The sequence below is a fragment of the Typopeltis vanoorti genome, chromosome 9 (genome assembly GCF_054136105.1).
Source record: "Typopeltis vanoorti isolate ZY-2024b chromosome 9, IOZ_Tvanoo_1.0, whole genome shotgun sequence".
Classification (NCBI taxonomy): domain Eukaryota; kingdom Metazoa; phylum Arthropoda; class Arachnida; order Uropygi; family Thelyphonidae; genus Typopeltis; species Typopeltis vanoorti.
Window position 1 is genome coordinate 126,483,809 of NC_143557.1, and position 16,186 is coordinate 126,499,994.

The 16,186-nt window shown below is 34.4% G+C and overlaps 1 protein-coding gene across 2 annotated transcripts in view; it reads left to right on the forward strand.

Annotated features, from left to right (window-relative positions):
• The window catches only part of LOC150103515 (aquaporin AQPAe.a-like), a 58,470-nt gene extending 42,937 nt beyond the window's left edge, over positions 1–15,533 (forward strand). For both annotated transcript variants that reach the window (XM_090398258.1, XM_090398259.1), the window contains 2 exons: positions 12,837–12,917; positions 13,714–15,533. In XM_090398258.1, coding sequence (XP_090254384.1) covers positions 12,837–12,917; positions 13,714–13,881 — 249 coding nt within the window. In that variant the 3' untranslated portion in view covers positions 13,882–15,533. The remainder of the gene's footprint in view (positions 1–12,836; positions 12,918–13,713) is intronic.
• The last annotated feature ends 653 nt before the right edge of the window (positions 15,534–16,186 follow it).

Genomic DNA, 16,186 nt, shown 5'->3' on the forward strand with positions numbered 1-16,186 from the left:
AGCGTTCTCAGAGGAAGGCAACTAGTATTGGCGTTCTTGAACAGGTAACACGTCTTGACCTGGCTACTCATAGCTAAGGAAGTAATCGTGACCTAGCTGATCATTGCCCACCTCAAATATAACTGAACTTAGTCGTAGGCATCGGCTAAAAGGGCACAGGCGTGGTGCCACTAGCTTCAGACCCGTCTCACCTAAGGGAATTTATCAACTGGCGGTTGGAACAAGCACGGCTTCTGCTTGCACGCAGATTTTTTATGCCAATGCATTTGTGGAGAGGGGGATATGTGTTCCTTGAGTGGAGGATATGTCCGATAGCATTAAATACCTTATAATCCAAAGAAGGATTAGCTTTAAATGCTTAAATTAATCTCAATACAAATGAATATTCGAATCGGAGTTTTCTGCCTTAAGAGTAATATGCCCCTCACAGTTAGCAACAGTTTGTTATCTCCAAATTAAGATCTCCGTACTGCTGTTAGGCAGTTTGCCAACTAGACGAAACAGTCGATGTCAGCAAGACGCGGCCAAGAGCTGTCTCGCGAGTGTTAAATACGGTTTCCCAGAAGAGTCGAATTGATTGAATGACACAGTTACGGATTAACATGTTTGTTTTAGATATCTCGTCTTTCATTTTTCGGATATTTATTTACCAAGTAGGCGAAATCCCTACTGGTTTTTACCCACACTTCCTCGGTGAAAGAGATGACATGTTTATCTTTTGCAAAGAGCCCCTAAGACTCCCAATAAAAACGTTTTTAACTCCCACTCTTTGCAATATCGTATTAGACTAGAATTAAAATGCTGACGAGATTGGGATTGGTTTTTTTTTTTTTTTTTTTTTTCCTTTTTCAGTATTTTGTGCGAATTATGAATGGCACCATACCGTATATAATAATATTTGTATGTTTATTTTTATTTTATATAATTTAATATATTACATTCATTATTTTGTTAATTACACAACACACACGCACAATGCCACATGAAAGCTTTTGAATAAACTGTTCATTATTATTATGATTAGATAGAAACGAAAATCAGACGCAAATTAACAAAGTTAGACGAAATAACATGGGGACTCCCTAGCTAGTAGATGACTTACATCGCCCTGTTTATTGAAGATCTAAAAGCTGCTTTGCAATGTTTGTTTGAACTCCAAAAGCACGGACCGCTCTCTTCCCCATGCAGTGCAAATGATTCATGGATATGCTTAAGCCGGCTTGGTTGGCCAAGTGGTTAGTGTATCCACTCTCCATCCAAAAGGCTGCGGGTTCGAATCCCTCTGTGGGTATGGATGTTTGTGATTATTTGTAGAAATACCAGTGATAGTGGGCGGTAGATGGCGTTGGTGTAGTTGCGGTTATTTGTAGTTGGTGGAGACAGAGAGTTGTAGAGAAGGTACCCTCCCTTGATGAGTCTTTGGACTCTCTGGAGGTGTCATGTAATAATAATAATATTCTTATAATTAAGTGAGAAGCCATTACTTGTTCTTTTTGAGGGTATGGCAGGAAATTGGTTTCCAAAGACAAACAAACCATTAATCACCACTTTCCTTATGAGCTAGTCGAATTCAAAATTTGGTTGCCACACTTTGTTGAGTTCGTTTTATACCTTTACGTCTCCTAATTCCAATATTTATCTCTGAAAGTTGATTTTCTATAGTTTTATTATCCGAATCCTTGGAGATGTCAACGTTCATAATCCAAGCTTGCTTTCCTTCTCGAACCTCTCTGATTAAAATTAAAAAAAAAAAAGAGATGTCGAAATATTTTGCTGTTAGTAACGAATCAAATCAACTGTCCATCTACCAACCAGAACAGCGGAAGATCCTCGTTATTCTCTCAACACTCTTCTTAACTAGAAAAATTATCTTCAAATATGCTGTAGATTCCGACTATCCTACTGGTAATTCTGATCCAAACCTTGTCGACATTACTTTTTCTTTTGTTCTTAACTAATCTCAATCTTACGTCCATTGAACCTACAACGGACCAAATGGAACAATCTTTCGGACAATCTTCGAAAGGGCCAAATGCAAAAAATCTGGCTCTCCTTTCTGGTCCCTTGTTAGGGCTGGACACATCTATTCTTTTATGTTACTAGCTTTCCCTATCCAGATATTGTCCTAAAAATAATCTCTCTCATTTCCTATTTGAGTGTACTCGACCACCTTGTTAACTGTTTGTCAGCCTGGTTGGCCGAGTGGTTAGGATATCCGCTCTCCGCTATACGTATTTGTGATTGTCTTTAGGTGGAGGATGATTTCATGGCTCAGTGAGACCACCGCTCTGTTTATTGGAGTGGCTGGGAAAAAAGCCACTTCAGTCCTCCAATATACTTCCCCCCACAGACCATTCCTCTAAGCATGGAAACACACGACCAACTACTGGTCAGCTTCAAATTTATGGAATTAACTTTTCTTCTTCTTTCATTCTGTTTCTATTCTTTGGAACAATTCCATAAAATGTCGCAAGTGATTGTCTTTAGGTAACTGAATATTTATATTTACTTAATTCCATATATTTTTAGCATATTTCGACAAGTATTTCGTACCCAAATATATTGTCATTCACTTATATAAAACACCTCCTTCGCTTCATTTGTATATTATAAAAATCATATTATGAAAATGGTGTGGTTTTAAATCTATTAAATAATTAATAAACCTTTTAGTTTATAAAAATTATTGTTAATATCATATTTAAAATATAACTTACTTTAAAATTCTTTATATAATATTTATTCTGTCTTCCCCAAACACTAGACCTGCAGCTGTTCACGAAAAACGTCAACAGGTCGATTCTTTATCTTTAACCCACTTAGCCACTCAAGGCACTGTTGTGGTATTATGTCAAACTCCTATAATTCTGATTGGTTGTGAGCATGCGACCATTGTTAGGCAAGTTTATAGGAAGCCAGCTAAAGTAGTATCGCTGAAGTCACAGTTACTTTGCTCTCTCGATCAAATCTTTTTTTTTTTTTTCATCTCCTTCAATTTCTTTTAAGTTGACAAAAAAGGGGCAAAATGCAAGGGGGGGTATTATGCTCTGTGAAGATAATATGGTTGTATATTGATAGCATAGCGGAATCCATGTCTAATAATTATAAATAAATAAATATCTATTATATTGATAACAAATACTAGAACAAATCGTAAATAAATATAAATACCCTAAAGCACATCTTTCACGTTAATTATCAAGATACCAAGAGCAGTATTTCGATAATATGCATCCTTCACACGATTTCATTTCATAAAGAAGAAATCAATAATGATTCTCGTTTGTTTTTGAACTCCTTTTCAAAAAACAAAAAAGCAGGCTTCTCATCAATCATGTTTGTTTGTTTCTTTCTTGTAGGTCAAAATATAAAGTGGGAGGGATCCTATGAATTAAATATTTTTATAAATGTTCATTGCCGAAACCATTCTGAACCCAGGCCATTTTTTTCTTCTGTGGTCGTAATGTTTTTGACAGAATTCGCCCCCCCCCCCAAGTCTCTCCAACAATCACCCACCACTGAGGATCGACCTTGTTTTAATGATGCATATATTGCATTTAGTTTGCTATTTTGGGCAAACCCATCGCAGGACAGATGTATGAAAATAGAGGAGATCTATTTATAAATAATGTGGTTAAATTATGCTACTAGAAGGCCACGGTAACATCAGTATTAAAAAAAAAAAAAAAAAAAGACATTTGCTTTGGATTGATTTTCGGATATTTCCCAAACTAGGAGGTTGCACCAAGTGGATTTTTCTATTTCGTCTTGCACGCCTCTCTTTTACTTTTACAAATAATTTTAAAACGTATACCATATTTTTATCAAAATAGGGAGCAAAATAAAAAGGGAAAAAACAGAAATATCGATTTAAAACGTAAATTATAATCAAGATAAATATCAATGACTCACTAAGTATTGAAAAATTGGTTTGAATAATTTGTGAGACTTATGGATTTCTACCTGGCCTCTGAAGAGAACCATGAAGTTCAAAATGGCTATTTTGAAATGCTATTTTAGACTAACAAAAAGTCAATTACAAAAGAGACAGTCCGCTTGGTCTGTCTTGAAAGGTACTGCTTCGAAGCAGTTCAATAAAGTCTCTTGGTAACCATAGACCATGCTCACGCAGAATTCTAAACTGCTATTTTAAAATAGGTTAATCATCAGCATGACCTAATTTGCAATCTTCTCTGAAAATATGAAAGCTGATAGAAAAAATCTAATATAGTCTTGATGTTCTTTAATTCTAATCAATGCAGAACAGCCAGTCTGTCCAAAACAGCTACCAGCTTTATTATATGCTTAAATACATACACACACACACACCTGTCACTGAATTAAAAACCTTTATGCAGATGTACGTAAACGTTACTTACGCAGTGTATTTGCAAAATACTAGGTCACGTGCATCACCACGTGTTCTACGCAATTATTTAAGAAGGCTGCTAGTCAGTAATCGTCAATAGTGTTGATCACAATGGGAAAAGCAAAGGATCATTCGGTGTTCGACAAACGGTTTATTGTAGGTGCGATATCCCGGGTGTTTAATCAGTGGAAAAATAACCCGCACTTTTTTTTTGTCTAAGAGGTGTAAATATGGTAAAGATACACATGCATACATAGAACGAGAGAAGTTGAATTACTGTTATTCCTCCCTGTAAAAGTGTTTTTTTGGGCATACACTGCTGTCCATATATAGCCATACCATGCGTAAACTTAAATAAATAGGCTTTGTTTCTATTTTAAAACGTTTTTACAGCCATTTTTTTTTCGAAATATTCTTTCAAAGTATAACGCTCGTAAAGTTACAAATAAATTCATTCCCTCAATTACTTTTTAGTTTTCTTTTCCCAGAATAAGAACAACGCAAGAAGTTCAAATATTTTATCGTTCGGGGCAACAAGGACGACTTTCAGCCAGCTGTGACATTGAAGAGAGTGGAGTAGAAAAACGTGCTCATCTGACGCATGCTCATTGTAACCCTGGCAACCAAAGATAAAACATTCTTGTGCCGTGGAGTGTCACTAATAACCCAAAATCATCTTAAGCAAACACGAGCCGCGAATTTTTACCTTTCAGCCATATCCCATGAACACGTCTTGTTATTCACCCGGCAGGAGTCTCGAGACCTGGCACCTCCTGCATGCAACCTGTCATTCTTAACAGTGCAGTTCCTCGTTATTTCCCCGTCTACAGCTGCCTATTTCAAGCGATCATGTGCACTGACGGTACCCGTCGGCAAGTGAGAGATGTGTGACAAAAGCGTCAGGAATAATAAGAAAGAAAAACTTTGTTTCGTGTCATTTTTGTTTAGAAATTAAAATTCCATAAAATAAAATGTATCAAGTGGCGTGGCTTAATATTTACTTAATTCCATATATTTTTATTTTTAGCACACCAAAAATAGTCATTTTGTTTGTAACAATACACGCTACCATTCGCTTAAATAAATAGCAAACTCATTACATGCAAATCGCCTTCGCTTGATTTGTATATTATAAAAATTGTATTTTAAAAATGGTGTATTTCTAAATCTATTAATTAATTAATAAACCCCTCAATTTATTAAAATTATTGCATATATTATATTTAAAAATATAACTTACTTTAAAATTCTTTATATAATATTTATTTTTATTGGACATATAGTTACTTTTATTTTATTTATAGAGATCGTATTTTCTGCTTATATAATAAGCTTAAAATAATATAACATAAAATAAATAATATAAAATAATATACTATAGAAATAATATTAAAATAATAATAATAATAATAATAATAATAAAATAAGCTTATAAGTTTAAAGTTGTCGCCAACAGCTGACTGCATATTTATTCTTGAAAAAAAAAAAAAAAATAGAGATTTCGAACTTCTTTCAAGGATTCTTATTTGAAAGAGTCAATAGCTCTAATTGCTACGGGCAACACATGCAATCACAGGGTCCCTCATTAATTATCTACTCAAGTCTTTATTGATACTCTAATTAGACCGGTATGATAAGCCCACAGTATCCATCTTCATGGAATGACACATCGTATGATGTTCTCGATACTGTGGCCAATGCCTGCATAATTTTGCGTATATTCAAAATAAGTCCTTATTAAGGCTTTTTTGAAAATGTTTGCCAGGACTTCACGGTTAATTATACTGGTCTAGTTAAAATAATAGAAATTTCTGAAAAATCAGTTATCTCACATCTATTTGAGGTTAATACAGATGATCTGCTTCTTAGAACCGTTGAGCCATCTTAGAAGCTAGGGTAGCCCGAATATAACTTACTTTAAAAAGAATTTTAAAGTAAGTTATATTTTTAAATATAATCTATACAATAATTTTAATAAATTGAGGGATTTATTAATTAATTGGTAGATTTAAAAATACACCATTTTTAAAATACGATTTTTATAATATACAAATCAAGCGAGGACGATTTGCATGTAATGAATTTGCTATTTTTCTTTAAACAGAGTTTTCAAACCAACAAAGAAATCTTGGAAAAGTTCAGATCACGCAAAATCTCGTGATTTCTATGAGAATATGAAAGGAAATTTGATATTCAAAACAGAAGACTCAGATCACTGATTCCAAGGGACCAAATCTCCAGAAAGTCATCCAGCTCCAAAACTTTTTAAACGGATGGAAAAATCCTCTTGAAGAGTAGCGAAAATTCTGGAACATTCAGCCCTCTATCAAGTCTTTACATTTTCTGAAGATGGGATGTGCATATGAACGCGAAATAAACTTACAATCAGATTGATACAACAGGATAGGGGCCTTTCTTTGTTCCTTGCTCAGATTTATGAGAACAAACAACCTTTTCTCTTTTCTCAATAAATTCAGTACCATAATATTTAATACAATTAGCTTATATGCTTTGGAGTGTCATGTTTTTGTAGATTAGCTTAATTTTACTTACAGGACGTTTTCGAATGAATCTGTTAAATTTCAGTTGTAATTACTTAAGTGGTCTTCTCCAAAACATGTGAGTCCTATTCTTGATGGATCGAGAAATATGTCACGATTTGGCTGTTAAGTAACTACAGTGCTCCCTACTGTAGCCATCGTGGTCAAGCTATGTAGTCTGATTCTTGCATGCGATTTCGAAGTATAAATAGTGTTCGTATATAAACGAAAAGATGCTGTATTAGTTTTCAAGTGAAGAGTATACCGACACTCAGGATATTTTCCGTTTTGCAACCGGCAACGTTACAATATTTTTGCAGGCTAAAAACTGCATTAAAAATGACCATCGACGAATGATTTAAAAATTATAAATATAGAGTTAATTACACCTGTTAGTTTTAAATATTTTGCAATTTTTACGTTTATATCTTTTTCATTTTCATAAGTGATCATACATCCTAGGTAGTTAAACGAATTCACCTGTTCTAAGATCTTGTTATCTATTACTATTTTAGTTCATGCTGGATCTTGTCCTTTAAAGGCCATCGTTTTTTATTTTTCTGTTGATATTATCATACCATAATCTTTGGCTATTTCATGTAGATCTAAAATTGCTTTCTGTAAGTTATCTTCAGAATTTGTAATTATTATTTGGTCGTCGGCAAAGAGGAGAGTGTTTACGTTTACTGTAGGAACCAAACCTAGTTCAAAAACAAACCAGACTAAAAGTATACAATACATTAGCCCTACCAGTCTTAATGTATGGAAGCGAAATCTGGACAAACAAAGACTAACAACAGCAGAAATAAAGTTTATGAGAAAAACTGCAAAGTATACCCTATTTGATCACAAAAGAAACGAAGAAATTATGAAAGAATTAAACCAAGAACCAGTAATAGAAAAAATTAAAAAATATAAACATAAATGGATAGAACACGTTCAAAGAACGAAAACAGAAAGATTACCAAAACAAGCCTTAAAGTACAAGCCATTAGGAAAAAAGAAAACCAGGACGTCCTCTTAAACGATTCAACGATGACTTCTAAGGCCGGAACAGGCCATGCTAGGTCTAAATCTTTGATACGCATGATGATGATTTAAAAATTATACAAACCGATGAAATGTATCATAGCAAACTTTCAATTATAAGCTTCACGGTGATATCTTGTAACTGTTAAAAATTCCGAAAGAAACGTCCAACCATAGTATTCTTAGTGTGACATTAAAATACTTTGAATATTCGGATTAGGAATATTTTATTATAAAAAAAAAAATAAACTGGTGCCTTTGCTGCCATTTATAATGGTATCATCATCATCATCATCGGTATCACTTGGAAATTTAACAACCAGATGTCGTCTTATATTAAGAAAGAAACTGTTTTTTTTTGTCATGAAAATGGATCTCTCCTGTACCCTTAATTTTCTTTTGATCATCGTCACCTGATGCTTATCTGTAGGTAAATCGAAAGACCAATTCTACCCTGACTTTCTTGAAATGATCGAAAAGTTATAAGCCAACATCAAATCTATTATTTTGGTAGTCACTTATGCCTAATAATGATAATGATAAATCTTTAATATAGCCTTGAACCATGTGCCAAAAGTTGTGGGTAACACACACATATCATAGTAATTACTTAGTAACGTCTCATCGTTCAGATTCATAAGAAATGTTGAACTAATTACTGTCTGGGAATGTTTGGGTTGACTGGTACTATTAGTTAGCATTGTAATAGAGAAATCAAAACAATGAGAAATTATAGGTCCATTTTCATCTACGATTCTTCTCAAATAACCTGTGTACAATTCCCTTCTATTACTCTGAATATATTTAAATGCATTTGAAAACGCTCTTCTGAATCGAATATCTAACAAACACTAGCAACATACTCTTAAAATCAGTTTACTAAGATTCCTTTTAACACAGCACACATTAAAAGTATACTGATAGAACAGAACCCAGAACATTGCTGATTTGTTAGGTGAATCATAAATGCTTTTCATATTCCCCTTTGTCTGAGGCGGAGTTCTTTGAGTGGAGAGTTATTGAACGTTAAGCTCGCCCTGGAAGGGCAGTGAGATTAGCTGTGTCCAGCTGAGCATAGAATTGACTTGGGTCTTTTGTGTTTGTAGAATTCTGCTTCACTGTAGTTTGAAGCTTGCTTGATCAGCGGGGTTGGATGATTAATTGTCTTGATGAAGAACTTTTCCGCTAGGTCATGAAGGAGAGATCTGATGTAGGGAATGTTGACTTCTTTGTGAATCTGGGAGTTTCTAATGAACCATGGGGCATCCAGAATCATTCTCCAGCATTTGTTCTGTATTCTCTGCAGTTTTTGAATATTTTTGTTCGAAGTGGGGCTCCATGCAGGAGATGCGTAAGTGATGACTGGGCGTATTACCATCTTGTATATGAGTAGTTTCTTCCGGGTATCCAGTTTACTTCTGTTGATCATGGGATGGAGCTGAGCGATTGCTTTGGATGTCCTCGAGCTTATGTATTTTATATGATTGGTGAATTGGGGTTTTTTTGTCAAGCATAACACCGAGGTATTTGACTTCGCTCTGCCATGGGATCTTGACACCTAGCAGGTGTATATCTTCCTTGATCTGAAACTTCTTTTTGGTGAACAGGATGACTGAACTCTTGTTTGGATCCTCCAGTCCATCAGCCATTTCTCCAATGTATGAATACTGTTTTGGAGTCTTTTTTGCTAGCTAGTCTGGGACTGAGAGATCTTGCTAATAAAAAGATATCATCCGCATATAATGATGTGATTGTTGAACTTGGATTTTGAGGAATATCAGCTATGTAGATAGAAAACAGCAGGGGAGCCAGACGAGAACCCTGCGGCACACTGCCAGGATCTTGCGTCTGGTTGAAACGGTTTCATTTATTTTTACTTGCATGAATCTGTCTTTATACTGATAGCAGAACGTTACTGTCTATAAGGGTGAAGCATAATGCTTTTAATCCCTGCTATCTGATAGGTTACTGTGTAGGGAGAAATTTTTGAGCTACATGCTCAGCCCGAGTTGGGCAAGTTATAAATCGTGAAAGGAAACTAGAATGGCCTTTGGTCGTCCATATTTTTATAATTCCGATTCATCATAATTTGCTGCTTAGTGGACTAATTCATTTGGATGTGAGGACAATTTTGAGAAGTACTTTACTGCAACAGATTGCAAGAAAGAGCAGATATAAGGAATATTTGTGTCTCGATGAAGTTGAACATTTCTAATTTACCCTGGTGCATTTAAGATCACGCGTAAGCATTTCTTTGCAGTTTAAGGATATTTGAGCTTGAAGTATGGCTCCAGGCAGGGGACGCATAAGTGATAATGGGACGAATCATCAACTGATAGAGGAGCAATTTGATTTTAATATCTAGTTTGCTGTTCCTATTGATAAGAGGATAGAGCTGAGCAATGACTTTTGATGCCTTTGCACATAAGGATTTTGTATGTGGGTGGAAGGTTAGTTTTCTGTCTAGCAGTACACCGAATTATTTGGCTTCTGCTTTCCAGGGAATTTGATGTCAAATAGAAAGATGTCTTCTTTGGGAGATGTTGAATTTTTTGTGAACAGCAGAGCACTGCTTTTTTGAGGGTTTACTTTCAGTCTCCAAGTGGAGAACCAGTTCCAGTTTCAGAAGGTTATCTTGTAGTTTCTTTGTAACATGATGCCGTTTAAGAGATCTGGCCAGTATTGCTGTATCGTCGGCATAGAGGGCAATGATAAATGACATCGGATTATGCGGGATGTCTGCCATGTAAATCGAGAAACGTATCGAGTGCCTCAAAGATCCGCCGCTGGGTAGACACCGCCCCATTTAGTTTAACTTGCATGCGTCTTCCAGAAAGAAAGGACTTAATGAGGTGGATCAGATCCAATGGAATGCTGGCTAAAATCAGACTGACTAAAACCAGTCCAAAATGACATAATTTGTCGAAGGCCTTTTCTAAGTCAAGGAAGACTGCTCCGGTGTATTGATGCCAGTTGAAGCTGGTGGTAATGTATTCAACTAGTCTATGGATCTGTTGAGTAGTGCTGTGGAGTTTGCGAAAACCAAACTGCTCTATAAGTAGGATATTTAGCTTGTTACTGAAGCTTGAATTTTCGAGAGGATGACTTTTTCAGCGATTTTACCCAAATTGGAAATCAGACTGATAGGGCGATAACTTTGTGGAAGCTGTGGATCCTTACCAGGCTTACCTTATAAATAGGGACCACATCTGCCAACTTCCAAGCATAGGGAAAGCATTTAAATCTAAGCATGGCATTTATTATTGTTATAAGATGTACGATGGCCTTTCAGGATAGCAGTTTAATAGCTTTATTAGGAATGCCGTCACATTTAGGAGCTTTTTTATTCTTTAAATTCTGTATGATGTCGTAGATTTCGGCTGGAGAAGTAGGTAAGAGTTGGCTGGTACAGGTATCATACCGTTTTAGCACGTATCTGAAGTGGCGGTGGATTTTATAAATATGATTGAAGTTCAGGTTATATACTGATAGACCTTATCCTTATAAGAACTGGCTTAAAGGGGCAAAGTAAGAATGCTTTCATCTTCCCCTTATCTGTAGAGGATAGTGTAGGGATAAGGTGTTATTGAGCTATTAAAGCTCCGATCATGGCAGGAGGGTAACAGCAATAGCCGAACCTCAGTTAAATCTTCTTCATTGGCTACAGCATTGCCATCCATTACCCTCCAAGGGTATTAATCACCGCATCTCACGGTCGATCTATCATCCATCCCATATACTGATAGAATTCTTAAAGTTCTTAAAAGACCTGGGAGATGAACTGAGTCCTTGACTCTTTATCCCGTCATCTGAATGAAGAAAATCTGTGTGGATGGGATGTTATTGAGCTAAAAGCTCTAGTCATGGCTGGGTAACGGCAATAGCGGAGCCTTAGTTAAAACTTCATTGGCTACAGCATTGCCATTTTTAACCCTGGGAGTCCTAAAAAGGACTTTTTTCTCAGAATCCAAGGGAATTCATTGGCTACAACATATACTGATAGAAATTTGTCTACGAAAACTTATATTTATTTTTTTATATTCAAATGTTCTAACATCTTTTAAATTTTAAAATAATTGTCATTCGTTTTAAAACTTTTGAAGTAAAAGAAAGTCAATATAACGCGTTACATTTTATTTTATAAAAATTCATAAAAAATATTAGCAATTTAGGGTAAACAAATAAATTTTCTCTGAGAAGATTCCGAAAGATGTAGGAACATCACGCAAGGTCCTGTCTCTTATTATGTTTACAGTATGTAAAAAAATAATATATATATATATATATATATATATATATATATATATATAAACGAATCTCATGGTGTTACGCACACTACTTTTTCATCTGACATGAAAATTGTCTGAAGACAAAACTGGAGTCGTTGAGATTTGGAATATTTTTACTAAGGACAATTTCAGTTCAAGTGACCTCGCTCGCACGGAGTGCACCCGAGTAGTCGAGAGACGAGAATAACAGCATCTATACTGTGTGTCGTCTCTCTCTCTCTCTCTCTCTCTCTCTCTCTCTCTCTCTCTCTCTCTCTCTCTCTCTCTCTCTCTCTGTGTTTATTCGCTTTAATCACGGAGATGTTCATAGCGCCAATATACGGACAAAGAGAGAGAGAGAGAGAGAGAGCAAAGGAATGAAATTATGCGTCCAGAATAGTTTCGGTAATGCGGACAATGACGTCGATTTAGCGATGCTAAACACAATTTAGAAGGACGGTTATTAAGGATGTAAAATAAGCATATTAAATGTAAAATGCACGCCTCTTTACAGTTCCATGTCCTACATCCAACAGCTTCAGTTATTATGTAGATTACAATTAGTAAAATAACTGATTTATCAATGCCTTAGTGCAATCTATTTATATTTGCGTATATATTTTATCGCAGATTAACTACACTGGTGCAGGGATGAATCCAGCTAGGTCTCTTGGTCCAGCTGTTATGGCGTCAATATGGACTGACCACTGGGTAAGTCTGCTTTTTTTTTTCACGAGAGTAAATTTTCAAGAAATAAAAAAATAAAACTAATAATAAAAAATATTTTTAATTACGTTTTGTAAATTGTAAACAATGATTAGATTCGTTTTGTTCTATAAAAAAAATGATGAATGGCATTAGATAACAATGGCCGACAAGCCTACTCTTGATTATATACGAGACACAATGAGTACAGGCCATTGGGCTGTACTCATTGTGTCTAAAGACACGTTGTCTTTAGACATTGCCTAAAGACACGTTTAGACCTGTTTGTCTAAATATTATATATGATGACAAAAATACTGCGTTTATTCTTACACGCAAATGTCTTTATATAAATTATACTGAACATGAATTTCATGGCCGACATGACCATCATCCTGCTTACTGAAAAAAATAATATAAATTATAAGTTTTTATTTATTAATAATAATTAATAAATATAATAAAAAATCCTTAGCTTGCCTTTAGCATGCGAGTGAATTAATAGTAGCATATGGAGCTTTTATTAAGCATTTTATTTTTTTGAATAGTCCGTTTCAATACCGAGGCAACCCCTCGAAAATGTGGGAGTAAATTTCAGAGCTTTATAAAATCCCATTCCTTACCTTAATAAAAAGTTTAATAAATTTTACACTCCTTAACGATAAATGCTAAATTTTAACATATCTTCATGTATTTTCTTTTAAAAATTCTTCCGAATTCTCCCTACCTTTTATGGGCATCCCAACTTGATTTTATTAGATTGCAAAAATGTTGATCTGTTTCTAATGCTCATTCCTTACAGGTTTACTGGGTTGGTCCGATCATTGGAGGAGTGCTGGCAGCGTTATTGTACGAACATGTGTTTACTGCTCCCCCACCAAACAAGGAGGCCATAGAAAGAGCAAGACTCCAGAGCTTCCATGGGCTGAATGACAAGGAGGTAGTGGCTGACAGAACCACATCTATTTAAGGCTGACCGGCATACCAACACAGACTTGACAGAGAAATGTGGGGATATTGCAAATGCTCCATGCCTGGAGGTAGAAGGAGCTGAAGCAAATGTTTTTTTTTTTATTTGTTTTTTTTTTCCGAAATCCGGTGTGAATAAACTACATGTATTGACCCAGAGATGTAAATGAGATGCTGTGTTTTGAATCTCACATATTTCTGACCAATTAAAAAAATTGTTGACTGTTATTTCTCTATATCAAAGTTTTAACGTTATTGTTGAATGTTATGGACTTCGTAAGGACCACTTTAACGAATTGTAATAACGGTTTTTTTAAAAGATTTCCTAAGCTAATGTACAATCGAAGAAAAGCATGTTATCCAAATGTTCATTTGAAAATTAGGCTTAATAGACAAATGACCTCGCATTGATTTTTAAAATGAATTTCGTATTGGATTACTGTTGGAGATATGACATGACGTGTGTAAATTGAAGAATGTTCTTGAAAGTTGTCTTTTATTGATCTGTTTATTGTGTTAGTAAGAATATTTAACCCCGTGTGTTATTTAAAAGTGTATTTTGTGGAAGAAAATTCTAATATTTAATCTAGTTGTTCATAATTATCATTTCATAATCGCTTATATCAGCCATTTCCACCTGTATTTAGCCAATATGTCATCTTTAATCATTAGCCCTGTATTTGAAACACTCTTATTAACGTACTAGTTCTTATCCGAGCGCGTGTGTGCGTGAGTGTGTGTGCGTAAACAGAGAGAGCGAATTTGTATGATGGTATTTTAATCGCTTGTACAGTTTCTATTTTCTCGCATTTCATGTTTTTGTAGGTTCGGTTGAGGACCCACCATGATCATCCAATTAATCTTTATCTGTGTTATTGTTGATAACTGAAGATATGAAATCATCGTTGAAGAGTATTTTATGACATTTATAAATCTCAAGAAAATATTAGGATATAGTAAAAGCTCAAAATCAAAGGAATGAGATCGTGCTAAAGAAATATTTTTCACTTTTTTGTCTTAGCACGTAGTAAATAGATAATACTGAGAAAGAATAAACGAGTTGTGCCTTTTACGAGTACTTAAATCTCCTTTCCTTACAAACTGGGGCCAGTACTGGAATTTACATCCGTGTTGTTTGGAAAATATCCTGCTTTAATTTACCAATAGTATATATGATGACAAAAAGAATGCGTTTATTCTTACACGCAAATGTCTTTATATAAATTATACTGAACATGAATTTCATGTTCAGTATAATTTATACTGAACATGAAAGTTCAGTGTAATTTATACTGAACATTATTTCATGTTCAGTATAATTTATACTGAACATAAAAGTTCAGTGTAATTTATACTGAACATGAAAGTTCAGTGTAATTTATACTGAACATTATTTCATGTTCAGTATAATTTATACTGAACATTCTTATAATATTTCTAATATAAGAAAATAGATTGCAAGATGGATCTCGATAAATACTTCGGCAGTAAAATTGTTTTATTGGTTAATAAAATCCCTGAATTATTCTTCGAGGAATGATTTGGAGCATAAAGTTTGAAATTTCCAGTTAGAAAGCTAGTTGTATTTGTTCCATTTATATGTGTTAAAGCAATGTACCTTTATAAGTAAAATAAATCCATTTTATTCCAAGAGTTATGTATTTTTTGATTATTATAGCTTTTGAAACATACAGGAATTCAAATGCATTTCAAAACAAAAACACGCAATCAACCTAAATAATAATAATAATAATAATAATAATAATTTTTTGATTGATTTCTAAAATATTCACACAATTACGATAATCGTCTTTAGTGACATTCCAGCTTGTAACTTTTACTAAATTCAATACTGCATATGTGATTCATTTTCTACATTGAATTTCAATTAAAATTTTGATAATAATACGTTTTTTGCATCTATATTTACAACACGTGTTCTTCTAATATTAACAATGAAGATTATACGGAATTTTTGAATAATGGATGATGATAATAATAATGATAATGTCTCAGATAAATTACATACATACATATGTTTATTACAGACTTTTTTTTTTCATTATTATTATACACCGTACTGACTATTTTGTTACATCATTTGCAGTCTTTGATTGTGAGGATTACGTGTGGATGAATGAGGCGATTAATCCCACCTACTTCGAAGCTTGGGTTAGCTTTTATGAAGAGAGTGGGATTCAGCCTGAACTATTTATGTTGTTGTTACTGTTTATGCTTGGGATGTAGGCATTGGATGCTGGTGATTTGTGATGTGTATATTAGTGTTAATGGTATATTAACTTTGT